Source organism: Haliaeetus leucocephalus, unplaced genomic scaffold, assembly GCF_000737465.1.
Source record: "Haliaeetus leucocephalus isolate CR32 unplaced genomic scaffold, Haliaeetus_leucocephalus-4.0 Scaffold984, whole genome shotgun sequence".
Lineage (NCBI taxonomy): Eukaryota > Metazoa > Chordata > Aves > Accipitriformes > Accipitridae > Haliaeetus > Haliaeetus leucocephalus.
In genome coordinates this window covers 3,683,257-3,698,468 of record NW_010973420.1, presented here as the reverse complement: position 1 = coordinate 3,698,468, position 15,212 = coordinate 3,683,257, and the positions used below count along the sequence as shown (strand labels likewise).

At 37.8% G+C, this 15,212-nt stretch overlaps 1 protein-coding gene across 5 annotated transcripts in view; it reads left to right on the top strand.

The window, feature by feature from the left end:
• Positions 1–15,212, top strand: part of ATP2B2 (ATPase, Ca++ transporting, plasma membrane 2) — a 194,570-nt gene that overhangs the window by 47,065 nt on the left and 132,293 nt on the right. For all 5 annotated transcript variants that reach the window (XM_010584463.1, XM_010584461.1, XM_010584460.1 and 2 more), the window contains exon 2: positions 8,672–8,869. In XM_010584463.1, coding sequence (XP_010582765.1) covers positions 8,672–8,869 — 198 coding nt within the window. The remainder of the gene's footprint in view (positions 1–8,671; positions 8,870–15,212) is intronic.

Here is a 15,212-nt window from a genome sequence, read left to right as displayed (position 1 = left end):
TGATGGTCGTGTTTCCGTTGGGGGACTCGCATTTCCCCAGGCTGTGCTGTATCCATGCGGACAGGCAGAAGCTGCCTCTGTAGCAACCAGAGTGGTTTGCTTGTCAGCAGCGCTACTCAAACTGTGGTTTGGGAACAGAGAGTCACGGGTTGATTTCAGGGTCTTTTTTTTCCCCTCCCCATCCCCCGTGGTTGCCATTAGCAATACATATGAAGTGGTGAATTTTTTTGTAGGGTCCAGTGAAAGTGATGGTAAGTGGTTATGGAGATGTATTAATTAAAGAAGGTTTTCCACTTTGACTTTATTATGTACTCATTTATTCCTTGTTCTTTTTCGTGGCAAAGACCTTGGATCTCCTCCATTAAACTTAGATGGTTGCTCTTCTCTGCCATTACATGATTCATATGTTAGTGCTTTTTAAGCCCGATCCTACAGAAGAGCCAGCAAGTCTGTCTTAAGCTGTAGTCAGGGATGCTTGATTTGGCTTAAATATTAAGAGCAAGAAAAAGCTTTCACATTATCTGGAACAATCATATTATTACTCAGCATTGTAACAGCATGTTTTTGAAACTGTTTCCCTCATACTCTCTGTCAGCTTCATTGAAATGATGCAATCTTATACATCTATGTTTCAATAGGAAATCAGAGCTTTGTGGGTAATCCGGAAGCCTGTGCAGAGAGTATTTGTACAGTCTACTCTAAACCGTAACGTTACCTTCTGTGGGAGTGAAATCCTAGCTGTGTTTAAAAAACAAAAAAAACCAACAGAAGAAACTGTCTTGAGGCTTTGACTACCTGGAAAAGGGGGGATGGGGGAAAAGAAACCATTACATTCCCTCGTTCCCTCTCCTTCTCTTCCAAAATAGCCCCAATACCAGTAAACTGCTGAGGATACGTGGTGCTGAACAAACCTGAAGTTCCCAGCATCTGTGGCATATCCCACTGGCTTGGGGTTGGTTGGCTTAGCAGCAGTAAAGACCTTCCATAACTTTTAGGTTAACTGTCTCTGAGTGCCAGGTGAAGATCTGCACTCTTACTGCACTGTTGTTTATAGATAATGTAACAAGGAATTTTTAGTGACTTCTTTATTATCTGGTTGGTAATGGGTGGGAGCTGGATGGTGGATATGCATACTAGATTGTTAGTATTTATTAGTATTGCTGACCTAAATCTGTAATGACTTTATTGTACTTGACACTACATCGAGATAGAACAAAAGAAAAACATCTCCAGGAGCCTGTGGTACACAAGATGAGACATATGTAAATGGTGTAACAATTATTGAGTGGAGTAAGAGCTGAAGAAATGATTTCTGGTGGGGTGATTATCTTCCCTCTCAACAGCTGTACGCCCACTGACAGCAGTACATTTGTAAAAAAGAAATTCTAATTCCTCTGTCTTCATACTGGACCCGCAGCTCTCGTTGAATGCTTTGTTATCAGCCTTTGCAGAAAGCTTTTTGTTGTCTGTTTGGGCAAGAAAAATATTAGTCATCTGTTATGATGCATATCTTGCCTTTAATATTTGATGCCTCATCTCTTGCCTTGATATTGGCTCATGGTTACGCACTGCACATAAGTCCAGTCATTAGATTATTAAGAAATTGTAGCATGTCTTTCAGATGAGTGGCTTTTTTTTGGACTGCGTTACAGTCACTATCGGGAACCATTTCTGATCCTGCTGTTATTAGTCATCTTATGTAAATTATTTGTTCCTGGTTAATAGCTTCTTTTCAGAGCAATTTTACTTTAAAAAGAAATTAGAAGAAAGAAGAAATAAAACCAAAATGGCTAGATGGGGAAATGAATGAAACATGTCATGGAGCACTGAGTGCTTTTGGCAGTGATAAATCCTGCGTGGTATCTTGCAGCTGAGCGTAAATCAGGAATCCCAGGAGATGTGAATTTACGCCCCTGAACTGCCACCAAACTGTCTGGGGCAAGAACTTCAGCCTTTCGCTGCCTCGTAAAATTGAGATAAAGTTGCTGATGCATTTCTATAGCTAGAAAGAGATTGAGAGGTAGAAACTCATTGTAGAAAGGCAAGTTGTTATGTATCTGTTCCTAACATTTACATTAGATGCATCAGTCTGTAAGAATGAACGTTAAGCTCTTCAGTTACTTTGTTTCTAAAAAAAAGCCATGGATTTGGAGAAGTATTTATGTACTTTGTATGACTTAAGAGTGATTGTTCTGTTTGCAACTTATAACAGAGAAGGTTTGCATGATGGTTTTTGTAGTTAGCTTGCTGCTTTCCAGAGGCTGAAGGGTGGTCCCTGTACTGCGGTGGCAGAACTCAGGAGGGCAGGACAGGGTGACTTGGCCAGTTGTTGCTGTTAGATGTAAAGAGGGAGGATGATTAATGAGGAAATGGAGGGGGAATTAATTAATTTCCTGGTTCTGCCCTTTCTGTGCCCCTCTTTTCTGTGTGTTGGCTATTTGGATCTAGCTGTAAAGCGTTTGACTCAAGAAGGTTCTAAATCCTGCAAGGGTCTGTGGGCAGAGCTGCCAAATGGACTCATAGAAATAGTAGCGCCAGCAGCGTAAAGCTTACAGAACGTGTGCTAGATGATTTGTAGTTCCAAAGGCTTTGAATTTTTGGACAAGTTTCTTAAAATTTATGTAAACAAATGTAAGCAAGTGATATTACTGAAAACAGGTAAAGACATTCATTACACTTTACAGACAGCTTTGTTGTTCCGAGATTAGAAAGAAATTATTATCCGTTGAGGTTCATTCACTAGTGAAATTCAAATTCAGCTTGCTGAAACTAGTAAATGCTCTCATTAAATAAGTCTCCTACTGAAGAACTGCATTCTCTCAGCTGATTTTATTTAATATGACCTAAACAGAATTTCAATGTACTGCATCCAAAATTTTTTCAAGCAGCACGATAAAACTGGGAGGTCACAGAGGCATCCATTCTAGGTGTGAATATTTTCGCTTTGTGTTTCACATCTCTGGTGTATGTTTTAGTTTGAAAACAAATCATCTTGTGTCAGTAAAACAGGTAGTTTAATGCAACGTATATTTTTGTGGCATACCTAGTACCAAAGCAGGTGTTTGTTTTACTTAGATACCCCTTAAACAAGTGTCATGAAGACTTCATGGCCTAATGAAGACTGATGTTGGATTACACATAGTGTGCTTGATGACATCATTAGATGTAAGGGACAAAATAGACCTTCCTTAGCATTTGATCAAAACCATAACAGTAAACACAGTTTACTGTGCATGTCTCCTTGCCTTCCCCAATTTCTTAGGTAGGCACAGTTTCCTAAAGCAGATCTTGGAAACTAAATCTGTCAGTTACTAGCCATTCATTTGAATTGAAAATTTGACTTTTTCAGCTCTTTCAGTCACTAGATAGATACTACTTCTTAGATCAAAGTGGAAAAAAAAAAGGCCTTCTGTCACTCTAGCTTTTTCAAGAGAGAAGAGCAGAATAGTGCACAGAAATTTGCTTCCAAACCCAGAGTGCACAATCCCGCTAAACATTGAATGAGGTTGTATGTTTGAATTTTCTATGTTACAACAGCAGTAACTGGGCTAATATTTGTAATTCACATTATGAAGTTCTGAGAACCTATGCAAGAGCTGTAGAACGCGGTGCGCCTGGGCAAGTTATACAAAAGCGTTCTGTAGCAGTAGTAATGGCAGGCATTGTTTCATAGTTAAATGTGAAATAAATGGAATTGGTGAATCAAGGCAAAGAAAATGAAATAATTGTTGTGGTGAGACTTTGTGGTGTTTTACTTTTTAGTTTCTGTGAAGACCTGGCTAATGTGGTGCTAGGAATGCTTATCATTTGAGAAGAGAGATTGACACTAGAGTGATAGGAGCTCATGAGCTAAAATATAGGTCTGTGTTCTTGTAGGAAGAATTCATGCATGTTGTATCTAATCGTCATTAAGAGCTCACTAACCACAATAGTTGCTTTACCTCTATGCGTTAATTTCAATAGCAGTTCAGTATCATTGTGAAGCCTTTGCTTAACTTGCTGAACAATTTTTTTGCATTTGAAGTTACACATGCTGTGATTTTTAAATTACATTGTTTACAATTTTTGCTATTTGAAATTTTTATCTACTTTTCTGGATGTGTCAGAAAATGTACAGAAGGAAGTTAGTAAGTAATGAATGGTTTATTTGCACAATCAGTGCAAATGTAAATTCTCCATTCTTCATCTCATAATTTAAGCAGATGTGAAACATTCTCTTAAAAGTTTTATGGGTTTTTTTTAAATTGTTGCTTTAGTAGTGATGTGCTTTTGCTATTTTTGCAGCATCAAAATCATTCTCTGTTTGTCATGCTCCATTTGGTTGCAGTGGAGATGACTGTCAGAGAAATACAATTTTCCAGGAAGCACTAATTGAAATGATGTTTTTATATTCAGCATGCAGTAACTGACAGATGTAGATAAGGAACAGAGAAAATTCATTAAGTGGCATTTCTCCAGTTTTTTAATCTTTTTTCCCCTCCAGAAAAGCAACAATGCTGGATGAAATCAGAAATGCATTTAATGTACTGCACAACATTGTAGAACATTTTTTCTATGCAATCACTTTCATCCTCCCACCGATTTCAAACAAATTTTGGGCAAACTTTTTGGAAACTGAAACCTTAAGAGATTATTCAAGCATGAGTAATTAATTTTTGCAATATTTCCTAAACCTGTGTATACTATTTGTATATAAATTTAACCCAAATCTGCATAATCATTCTAAAACACTTGGGTCAAGAAAAGAAGTATTGCACAGCTTTGACATAGAAAAGCACTTAAAAAAGATAAAATATTCATACTTGTGTGGACAAATGAACATAAACCCAGCCAGTCTGTGGCTTATTGTCACACAGAATATAAGACGGACGGCTGCTTCTTTTGCCAGTAACATATGAAGTCTGACGTCATATTGAACTGCTATTTCCATTAATTTTTTTGTCTCCGCTTGTTCTTTTTCACTTCCTTAGTTGTTTTATATCTTCATATAGAAACGATATTTCAGATTACTTTCATTTGCAATGCTCTTTCATTATTGTCACAGGACTCAATACTTAAGGGAGAAGCAAGAAATAAAAAAAAATATTCAGGAACAGTAATTAAGTCAGTATGTGTAATATGAAAAAAACATAGCAGCAGGAAAGCCGTCTCCTGGTTAAAAGTACTGGTGAGGACAGATGTCCACTTTCCGATCTTGCTGTGCTAATTGACATTTTTACCATCTGTACTGCCTGTCAGTGCGCACTAGCTGGGAAGCAGCATCCCGCAGATCTGCCAGTGCGACAGAAAGTGCGCGTGACCTCTAATCCTCTTCAAGCGACTAAGTTAGGCTTGCTCAAAACACCTTTAGGACTATTTAAAATGATGTTTCTGAATAAAGCAGATTATTTGAAAAAGATAAGACGTACCCTCCTTATACCTTCTGCTGGCAATAGTATGGAGAATTTATGGAAGCTTTTGCAAAATAAACATCTTACATTGCCTCAGATTCTCAATCACATGTCCCTTAGCTGTATCTCTTTGTACAACTTTGGCTTCTCTGTGTATTTTATTGTCCTTTTCTGACCTTATCTCTACAGTAGTGCTTAGGACTGTTATGATGTGATTTCATCAATTGGTCTGTAGAATTCTTCATTCTCTCCTTTCATTTCTCTCTCTCTCTCAATATAGGAGTTTGTTAGTTTTTGGCATTCAGTGTGAGAAAAAAACCCTAAAATTTTGCTGAATGGGTTTTTCTGAGTGATGGCCAGATTTCAGGAGAAGGGAAACCTTTTGGTTTGAATTGAACATTGAATTTAATTTTCCAGTATTTCTAAATGATTTACAAGAAAATAAATCTCACATTTAAAGATGAATATGCTCTTTTTTTTAGGTGAGACTGACTTGGTGAGTAATTTCACCAAGACATAGACTTACAGAAAAGAACAAAATCACACACATGATTTACCCTTGTCTATTTATGGGTCTTAAGGAAGATAATATTTATTATGAAAAATTAAAGAGTACAGTTAAATAAAATTTATGTCTAAATTCCAATGTAGGTTACTTAGACTATAGTCTTGGAGATAATGGTGACCATAGATACTTTAAGCTCAGTCTAGTCCTCAACCTTATGGTGTCTAAATTTCTATGGTGTCTATATTTCTGTGGTGTCTAAACAAACAATTTTTGTCTTGGAGAAAAAGCAGCTCTTTGAGTCCCAATTTCTCTCTTTTGCTTTGGGGGCTTCTCAGCATGTATGTTTATTTATATATGCGTTATGATCAGTAACATAGGGCAGGATATGTATACTTTTTATGGCCTCCTGACAGTAAAGTATATAGCATAATTTCAAAGGTGTGAAGTCGTCATGTCTAGGTAAATATAATTAGGATTGTTGAAAAATACTGCAGCTATTTCCTGTACTATTTCAGCCACCCCTTTCATGCTGTTGAGTATCCAGTCATCTATCTACATGCTGGAGCTGGCCCACTACTGTGCACATACGTTCTGTATTGGAAAAATGGCATTTTTCAGACATGTCTTCCTTCCACTTTCCAACGTGCTTTTGAGTATTTTCTGTTTCAGAGTTTTGTATTGCTGCTTGCAGGTGTATTAAATGAACATTTCTGTCCCAAATCCCTTCCACTATCAATGCTGTCCATGTACTTTCCTCTTTATGTATAAAGTCACCGCTATATTTGCGGTAGGTTGTGTTTTGGTGGCCTAGTGCAAATTGTGCATGCCATTTTTAGTGAAAATTCTTCCTTGTACTGAAGGGCTTTGCAGCCCTCTGAAAGCTAATCAAACTGCGTGTGTTTGGTCTCTGCTAAAGGTGTGTCCCAACGCCAGATCCCATCTGTGTTGGGTGACTCCCCTGAGCTCTCATGTGTGTTGTCCTAACTTCTGTGGTCTGCGTTGGCTCACAAAAGGGCAACTCTCCAAATGGCTCGTAGCCCGCAATTCCAATTTCATAGGGGAAAGTGTTTGCCCTACGTTGGAAGCTGAGTGGGAGCTCATGGAGGAGCAGAGAGGTTTGACACGTTATTGTTTGAATCACAGAGAATAACGTAGACACACTTTGTAATAGCTGGAACCTGTCTGTTTCAGTGTCGTTAAGCACTAGGTACTGAAAATTAAATTAAGTGAGGTAATAACTACAGCATGCCTTTATCTGGGAGAGAAGGATAGTATTTCTTAGAAGCTGAAGGTGAAATGAAAATTTGATGAGTTAACCAAGAGCCAGAAGCTACACAACAGCTGTAATTATATACCTTAAGTGAAAGGTGAGTTGACATCTTTGCCTGTACTGTGGCAAGATTGATATGTTCAGAGCAGCATCGCTTTCATCTTGAGGAAATTACACTTGGGCCTGGTGCTTTCATCCAAGAGGGGACTTACTGGCACATGCTGGTGGAACAGTTGCACCAGTCCCGAATGAACGAGGCATAAAGCTGAGTACCGGTAGCGCATTAGGGTCCCGATTTGTTTTGTTTGACGTCTTGAAGGTGCTATTAATAGGGCTTTCCGTTCCTGAAGTACCCCACAGGTGTTGATATGCTTTTGGGGAGGCGAGGACCTACCCTAAAGTGCGTGAGGAGAGGAATCCTTGCAGTGTGGGATTAATCGTTTCCTCTTGCTCTCTTGCAGACGCCTTTGTATTCCTCCGAGGTCAACTCTCAGTTGAAGTATCTTCATTGTGTCATGTTAGGGTGAATAAGCATGAATAACTTTACGTTGCTGATCACATTCAAAACCTACAGTTTTGTAAATGTTCCAACTGATATCGAATATTATTTGGCAGATATAAGTAACCACTTATTGCAGTTCTTTATGCTGCTGAGAGCAGTATATGGGCACAGTTATTCTACCTGAACTCTTGCAAGTCCCCCCCGCCCTTTTTTTTTCCCCTGAAAAGGCACTAGACGTGCATACTTTAAGATAAGTAAAAAATAGGGTAAAAAGCACAGAAGTGGGTTGTTCAACACAACCAACACATTCTTACACTTAAATTTAAATGGTCTTAAGTTGAAGTATTGTGCAAAATACATGCATTTTTATATGGATTTAAGGAAGTATATAATTTCCTTTTTACTTTCTTTGCATTTATAACCTGTCACTTTGGCTGTCTTTTTTCACTTAACAAAAATTTCATGCAGTTCATTCCAGAGACTGTGTGACAGTATGTATGCAGCAAGAGAGGTTGCTCTGAAGTAGAACAAGACATGCTTTATTGATTTATACTTTGAGGTCATCGACCTGAGGTCAGAACAAAGAACTGTATGCTGCCTCTATGATGTTGCCAATGCTGCCAACAGCTATTCCAACTTGATCCCAAATATAATTTATTTGTGCTTTATGATCTATTTTCAGAAGTCATTGCTTACATGTATGTATGTATGTATATACATAGGTCTTATTAAAGTAAACCTACTAATTCAAAGACTTTTTCATGATTAAGACTTGCAGGAATTGGTACTAAGTTGAGTCCATAACCATTCTGTTCAGAACGTAAGGACAAATCATCTTGCAAAAGCAAAATTTAAGTGGAATATCTGCCTATTTGTTAATATGCCAGAGGTGGTACAGCTTGTAGTTGTTCTTGGAGAAATAATCTATAGGAATGCAGATATAAGTGGGCATTTTCTATTTTACTGCAATTTTAATTTATTTTATTTTATTTTATTTACAGGATTAGCTGGCACTGCTGCAGACCTAGAAAAAAGAAAGCTTATTTTTGGAAAAAATTTTATACCTCCAAAGAAGCCAAAAACATTCTTACAGCTAGTCTGGGAAGCATTGCAGGATGTGACTCTTATAATCTTGGAAATTGCAGCCATCATATCTTTGGGGCTTTCGTTTTATCAGCCACCTGGAGAAGGGAATGAAGGTAAAAACTTTTATAGAAGTCATTCGTATAAGTTTAAGTAAAACCAGTCCTATATCTCAAATTAATTCCAGCCCCACCCTCCAGAAGGTCACTAACAGGAAATTTCCATGTGGGTTGTTCCTATTACCATTACATCTGGTACTGACATTTTTTGTATGCTTGACATCTCGTTATGCAAGTAGCTGAACCTTGTGACATGTGCTAAATGAGTTAAAAATCATAATATTCTTCTAAAACTGGAGTATTTTTGTTTCTGTTTTCACCTTTAAGCTTGTGTTAGGTGTTTGTTTACCACATTATAGAGGAGAAATATGTAATTGCTTATATAACAGATATCTCCTATCTACACAAACATGGACAAGTCTTCAGCTAGTTTATATCAACTGAAGACTTGAACTTAGTGAAATTCACTCATTTCAGTATTTTTAGTGATACAGCTAAGGCTGGTGTGCCTGGCTGAAAAGGGAGTATTAGAAGCTAAGTCATGTTACTTATAAACTATATACTGCAGAATCCTTCTGTGATAGCTTTTAAAGTTTTAACACCCTGCCTGCTTCCCCCCCCCCCGCCCCCCCTTGGAAAGCACTCTTGAATTCACATGCTGAAAATATTCATTCCTCTACATAAATGCAAGATTTCCATTTCTGGCAACTGATCCAGATTTAGTTTTTTTTCCCCTTGCTCTCTCATAGACTTATAAAGCTGGATAAAACATGCTGTGTGAAATGACGTGAATAGCTTGGCAAATGTATGAAGAATGTCTTCCTCTAAATATAGCCTTGCAATGCTTTTTACATTCGCTTCAGTTTCCTTTGGCTACTTTCCTTGACGACCCTTCCTTCTTCCTTTTCCATTCACAAGCAGAATAAGCCAGTAGCTATGCATAGCTCTTGTGTCATATTTATGATTCTTTAATCCTTTATATATAATCAGGATCTTGTGTTGATTTCTCACTGAATTTTGAATATGTGACTTGATTCAGCAGGTGTCTGATTTAGGCATGAAAAGATAAAGGAGTAATTTGGTTTTTTAACTGAAGAAAACATTATTTATTGTTATTACCTCATATAACTGGACATAGTAGAATACCTTGGGGACATTGTAAAGCATGAACGATGCTTTACAAAATTAGAATTTAGTTCTGCAAACTTTTTTCTTAGGCATAAATGTGCAGACTACTCTCTTATTTTTAATTTATTTGGTGGGAAAGGAATTTTGAAAATAGGATTGTTACAGCTTTTAGGAAGAGGGGAGATGTGTCATCAGGCAATTTAATTTTTTTTTTTTTTTAAATTCTTATTATTTTGGTACTGCATTTAAAATGTTTCTTTTCCCATGGGAAGGTATGACACATCTGACATTCTGAGATAGTCTGAAAAGCTCAGCAGCACAGCCTGGGAAAAAGTGTTTGTGTTTTCCCACAGCACAGTATTTTATTCAATGGTCACTGTTTTCCCTATGTTTTTAGAATTGTTTTCCTGGAAGGTTTTGCCATGTTTTACAGAGGGAGAATAAATCAAGTTAGTGAATATCTTTTAGTCCAACTTTTTGAACACATTGTAAAGGTCTTTTACATTTTTTTGAAGTCTGTCTTTGAGCCGTTGTATAAATGTGAGAGATTCTCTTTCATTTTAAAATTCGTATATTATAAACTGCTGCCAAGTATACCTATAGTTTATTGGTAGATGTCCTTTTTAAAGAGTCCTGAACATTGAAAAACCGACGTATTGAGCTTGATTTTGCCATTGGTGAAGTAGGGTGTAGTCATAGTTGAAATTGATTGATGGTTTTGCATAATCTTTGGTAACCAATTAGAAAATAAAACTATATGTAGACTTTTATGAAGAAACAAAATATGCTGTTTTGCCTAAATTTAAGCCAATTTATTGAACAATTTAAACTCTTTCTTCAGTTGAACATGAACCTGGATTCAGACCAAAGGTGGGCCTATCTGAGGAGAGTGCAGTTCTTTGAAAGGGCAGCAACTCGCATGCTGTCTTGTGAAATGTCTGCTTTCCTGTCTAAATCTCATAATCATTACACATTGCTTTAGATTGGTCCATCTGTGCATTGCTGTTGTAACAGAGAATATGGAAAAAAAAATCATATAATATGTAATGTCCTTGCAGTAGTTTGCATTATGCCTGCCCTCATTTTCTTGAGGTGAGAGGGTAACATTGCCTATGGGATGTAATAGGGAATCCCTACCCAGTGGCTGGGATAAGTAGAAAATTCGCCTTTGGGAAGCGTGAAAACTGGTATTTTCCTTTTCCCAGAATGAAAATTATTCATTGAAATGTACGTTTATTTGCAAGTTTTATGTTTTTCCTTGAAAAGAATGTATTTTCTTCTGAAAACACAGCCCAACATGAGGAAGTGGAGCTGGCATTTCTTGCTAACTGTCTACTCTTGAACTTGCCCAACTCCTCCACGGCCTACTTTAAAAGTTTCTCAGAAGGTTTCTGGATGAACTTAGTAGGTGTACTGTCCACCCCGCTGGGTGATGCCCTCGTGGGGAGTTGGTGAGAGGCAGTGCCCGTCCCTGGTGCTCAGATCTCCCCGATCTCTTCATGGAAGCGGCGTGGAGGGGCTGCGGTGCCCGCTCACCGCCGCTGAGGCTTGGTCTGTGGGCTGGCTGGCTAATGGTCAGCTTCGCTGGAAAGAATTTCTCTTCCTAGATGATGCATTCTTAACTTTTTTTTACTTTTTTTTTTTTATTATTTCTGTCCCTAAAAGTTGTTGGTATTTGATTTTGCTGGTTGATGACAATGTGAAATATAAAGCTTATGACAGTCAGGTTTGTCTACAGCTCAATGAAAAGTCTCCTTTGTGTAACAGGACACTACTTTTTGCTGCGTGGTTGGTTTATAGTATGTGACAGCCTCCTCTTTTGAGTTCTAATTTTTTTATTCTGTTTTTCAAAATGAAATGCATTTTCATTTTGAAAAGGAGTCAACAAGACTGTTCTCCTTCCCACACTGATTTGCCTGATCATCACTGCTAATTATCAGAACTCATCAATTTACTATCATCCACACGCACCTTTCAGAGTCTAAAAACAATTGTAAACATAAATTCAATACTATCGCAATGTAAAAGACTTAAAGAAAAAAAAAGAGAAAAGGCAAAACCTTTATGAGCAAGCAGGTGTGAGACACTGTTGGTAAGTGGGATGGCAAGGGGAGATGATAAAGAACAGCCAATTTCCACGCAGGTCCATGGCGTATGTAGCGAACTGTATTTTTCTTATCACAGTGAAGCTTGTACTGTGAATTGGCCTCACGTTGCACAGATTTGTGCTGACTCTTTGGTCATGGCTAAAAGTGTCTGTGATCATCTTATGCTTTTTCGATGTCTTTGAGATCTGTGACAAGGACAGGATGGTGAACAGAGCATGAGCCTTTCTGTTGGAGACAGAACTATGTGAAAGTGGGTATTTCCACAGAATTGATTTTGTCAATGGCAGAAGCATTGGCATTAGCCAAATGCTTTTTTTTCCCCCTTTGCTCAGAAAGACCTTGGTCTGTCCTCAGGAGCAACTTGAATGACAAGTCTGGCCAGGGAGTTGTAGCTGAAGCCATAAAAGATGATATGTCTTGGGAAATATCAGAGAAGGGTTTGGACAGGCTGGAGTCTACAATGAGAGCTGGATATCTGTTATTTGCTATTATTGTCAAATACACAAAGAGACCTGAATAAGAGATGGCAGTGGTGTAGTGCAAGTTCATTAGCAGCTACGAAGGGGGTGGAAGAGCATCTGAAAAAGCCAGTGGAAAGCAAGGCTGTGATTTGATTTAGCCTCTTCAGTTTTTACTGGGAGTGGAGCCTTGTGGCTATTACCCAGTCGTAAAGAGAGCTTGTGCTGTGCTGACTCATATCACACAGTAAACTCAGACGTCCAGGCTCCCTGGTGATGCCTCTTCCCTGAGCCACGTACCTTGCAGCGATGGGGAGGGAATGTAAGAGCGGAGGGAAGAATTGAATTTCGCGCTGGACATTTTGATATTCAGCATTTTTTTGAAAACAGTAACTTTACATGAAAGCTCAAATAAGAAAGGAATAATGCAAGTAAAATTTTACAGAATGTTTAAAACTGGCCAGTTGTTTTCTTTCAACATTTTTGATTGATACAATACTGTCTTGCAATATTTCATTTGCTTATTACTTAGGACTAACTTGAAAAGTTGTGACCATCTAAAAGTGACAGCCTTTCTTTGTAGGAATAAGGGATAATAACATGAAAATAAGAGACTTCAAGACACAGTGTCAGTAAAACACCACCTTGCATATTTTTTAATCGAGTGTACATATACACTGCCTTTATATCTAACATATTTATATCTGCCTTTCACATATCCTAAACTTTTATCTACCAATAACCTTATTAATTAATATAATAAGTTGAACTCATCTTTATTTTTTTTAGAGTTGATATAACTCTTTCTTTTTGGACACTTGAAATCTACCGTAATTTTCGATGGTGTGACAGAGCTAGCCTTTAACTGTTTTCTGCAGTTTAAGTGCAAAATATTTTCCTCCTGAGACTTTTGAAGGAAGAATGCATGATAAAATCCACACATCTAAAAAATACTAGAGTGCATGAATTGCCTCAGGAACCTTGCCTAAGGGTATAGCCTAATGTATGAATGTTAGTGCATCTTGCTGTGTAGGCAGTTACAAGCTCAAAAGTTCATTTTCTATGTGTGTTTCTAGATTGGCTAGTATTTCCCATTTTAAGCTATGAATGTTGATACATACATTGCCAAATTTAAGTCCTTTGACTGTAGCATAATTGCGTTTCCAAACATCTGTAATGCAGTGTCATGGTTTATCTTGAGAAAAGTAAGTAGATTATTGTCTACTGAGTTGCATTTGGTTTATGCTACTGGAAACAGTTGGTATTTCTGTGGTTTTGAAGTATCAGTAGTGACATTTCTCAACCAATCTGAACTGGAAGAAGTAGTAACCTATTGTTGACAGGACATGAAGTTTTTGTTCTACTACAATTATTCATTTAAGATATGGGTGAATCTTGGAAAACACGATTTCATTTTCTGCTGCAGTCACAAAATCTAGTCTACAGGAATTACTAGATAATAGCATACTTTTCTTTTATTGCTTCTCCAGAAGCCACTTCAGTTTCTGGTTTTTCATATTTCTTAGCAAGAGTGGAAGCTTCAAGAATTTTGTTCTCAAAACCTATGCTAGAGTTGTTTTTATGATCTGCTTTGCATTCCCTTTCACCATCTGACAGGCCATTAGGAGCAATTGAGAACTTCTGCATAAATTATTGTCAGCCCTGTGGCAATTACTGCTCTCATTACTGATCCACACAGAATCATTTTTCCACTCTTTCAGAAAAGTGCAAAACTGCTGCTGCATTTTAGCAAATATATTTTGAGAGAAAATTCCCGGTGCAGATGTAGTCTTTACTACAGGGATGATCACATAGGGGTGTGACTTAGGCAAGTTAAAAATACCTTGTTTCTCAGAACAAAATCCTTCTGTGTCCTGGGTTAATACATTACAGGATCTGTTCCCTGAGCAAACAGAATAGTGAGCCTGTGATATGTAAAGAGGATTTAATGAATTTATGGGATCCTGGCTTCGGGGGTTTTTTTGTTACGTAGATTAGAGTTAGTCCAGGGCTAAATGTGAAATATTTATCTTTGTCTATCTCTGTATGGTGAAATCATTTTTGTATGCAGTTTGTAAAGAAATCTCAAGTGTCCTGTTTTTAAAGACAGTATATGAATAGAAAGAGCTGCTTCATGAGATCAAGTACCTGGACTGTGGTCTCAAACCATTACATGGCTTGAGGAAATGAAACATCCTTTGGGAAAGAGAGCTTAGACTCGGTCAGAAACCCACCAAGGGAGTGAGAAATGGCAGTGCTTCTCTCAGTCGCTCCCAGATGTCTGTCTCATTTTGGCTGTAGATCTGCAGGAATCCCCCACCTGGCTTGGTTTGGATTTTTTTTTTTTTTTTTTTTTTGACTCTTTCTCCTTAGATCTCTGCTGAAACAGTCAGTTCTTCTTGCAGGAATGACTTAATTGCAATTCTTCTGTCCCTTTCTGAAGCCATCTTCATACAGTCTGCCCTGCAATTCAGAGCAGATCAGCAGCATTGCCCAGGTTGGGTGCATCCCCCATCTATACCCTTGTTGAACTGGTTAAAAATTTTCAGAGTCTCCTGCTGACACCTTCACTAGCAATTTCTGAGCTTTCTTGGATCTTCTCCCTTGTTACTCTTCAGGCCTTATATCACGTGGTTCTTACTACCCAGTTGCAAAAACCACTAATGTCAACACCTGACAATCATTTACTGTTTACATGAATATAAC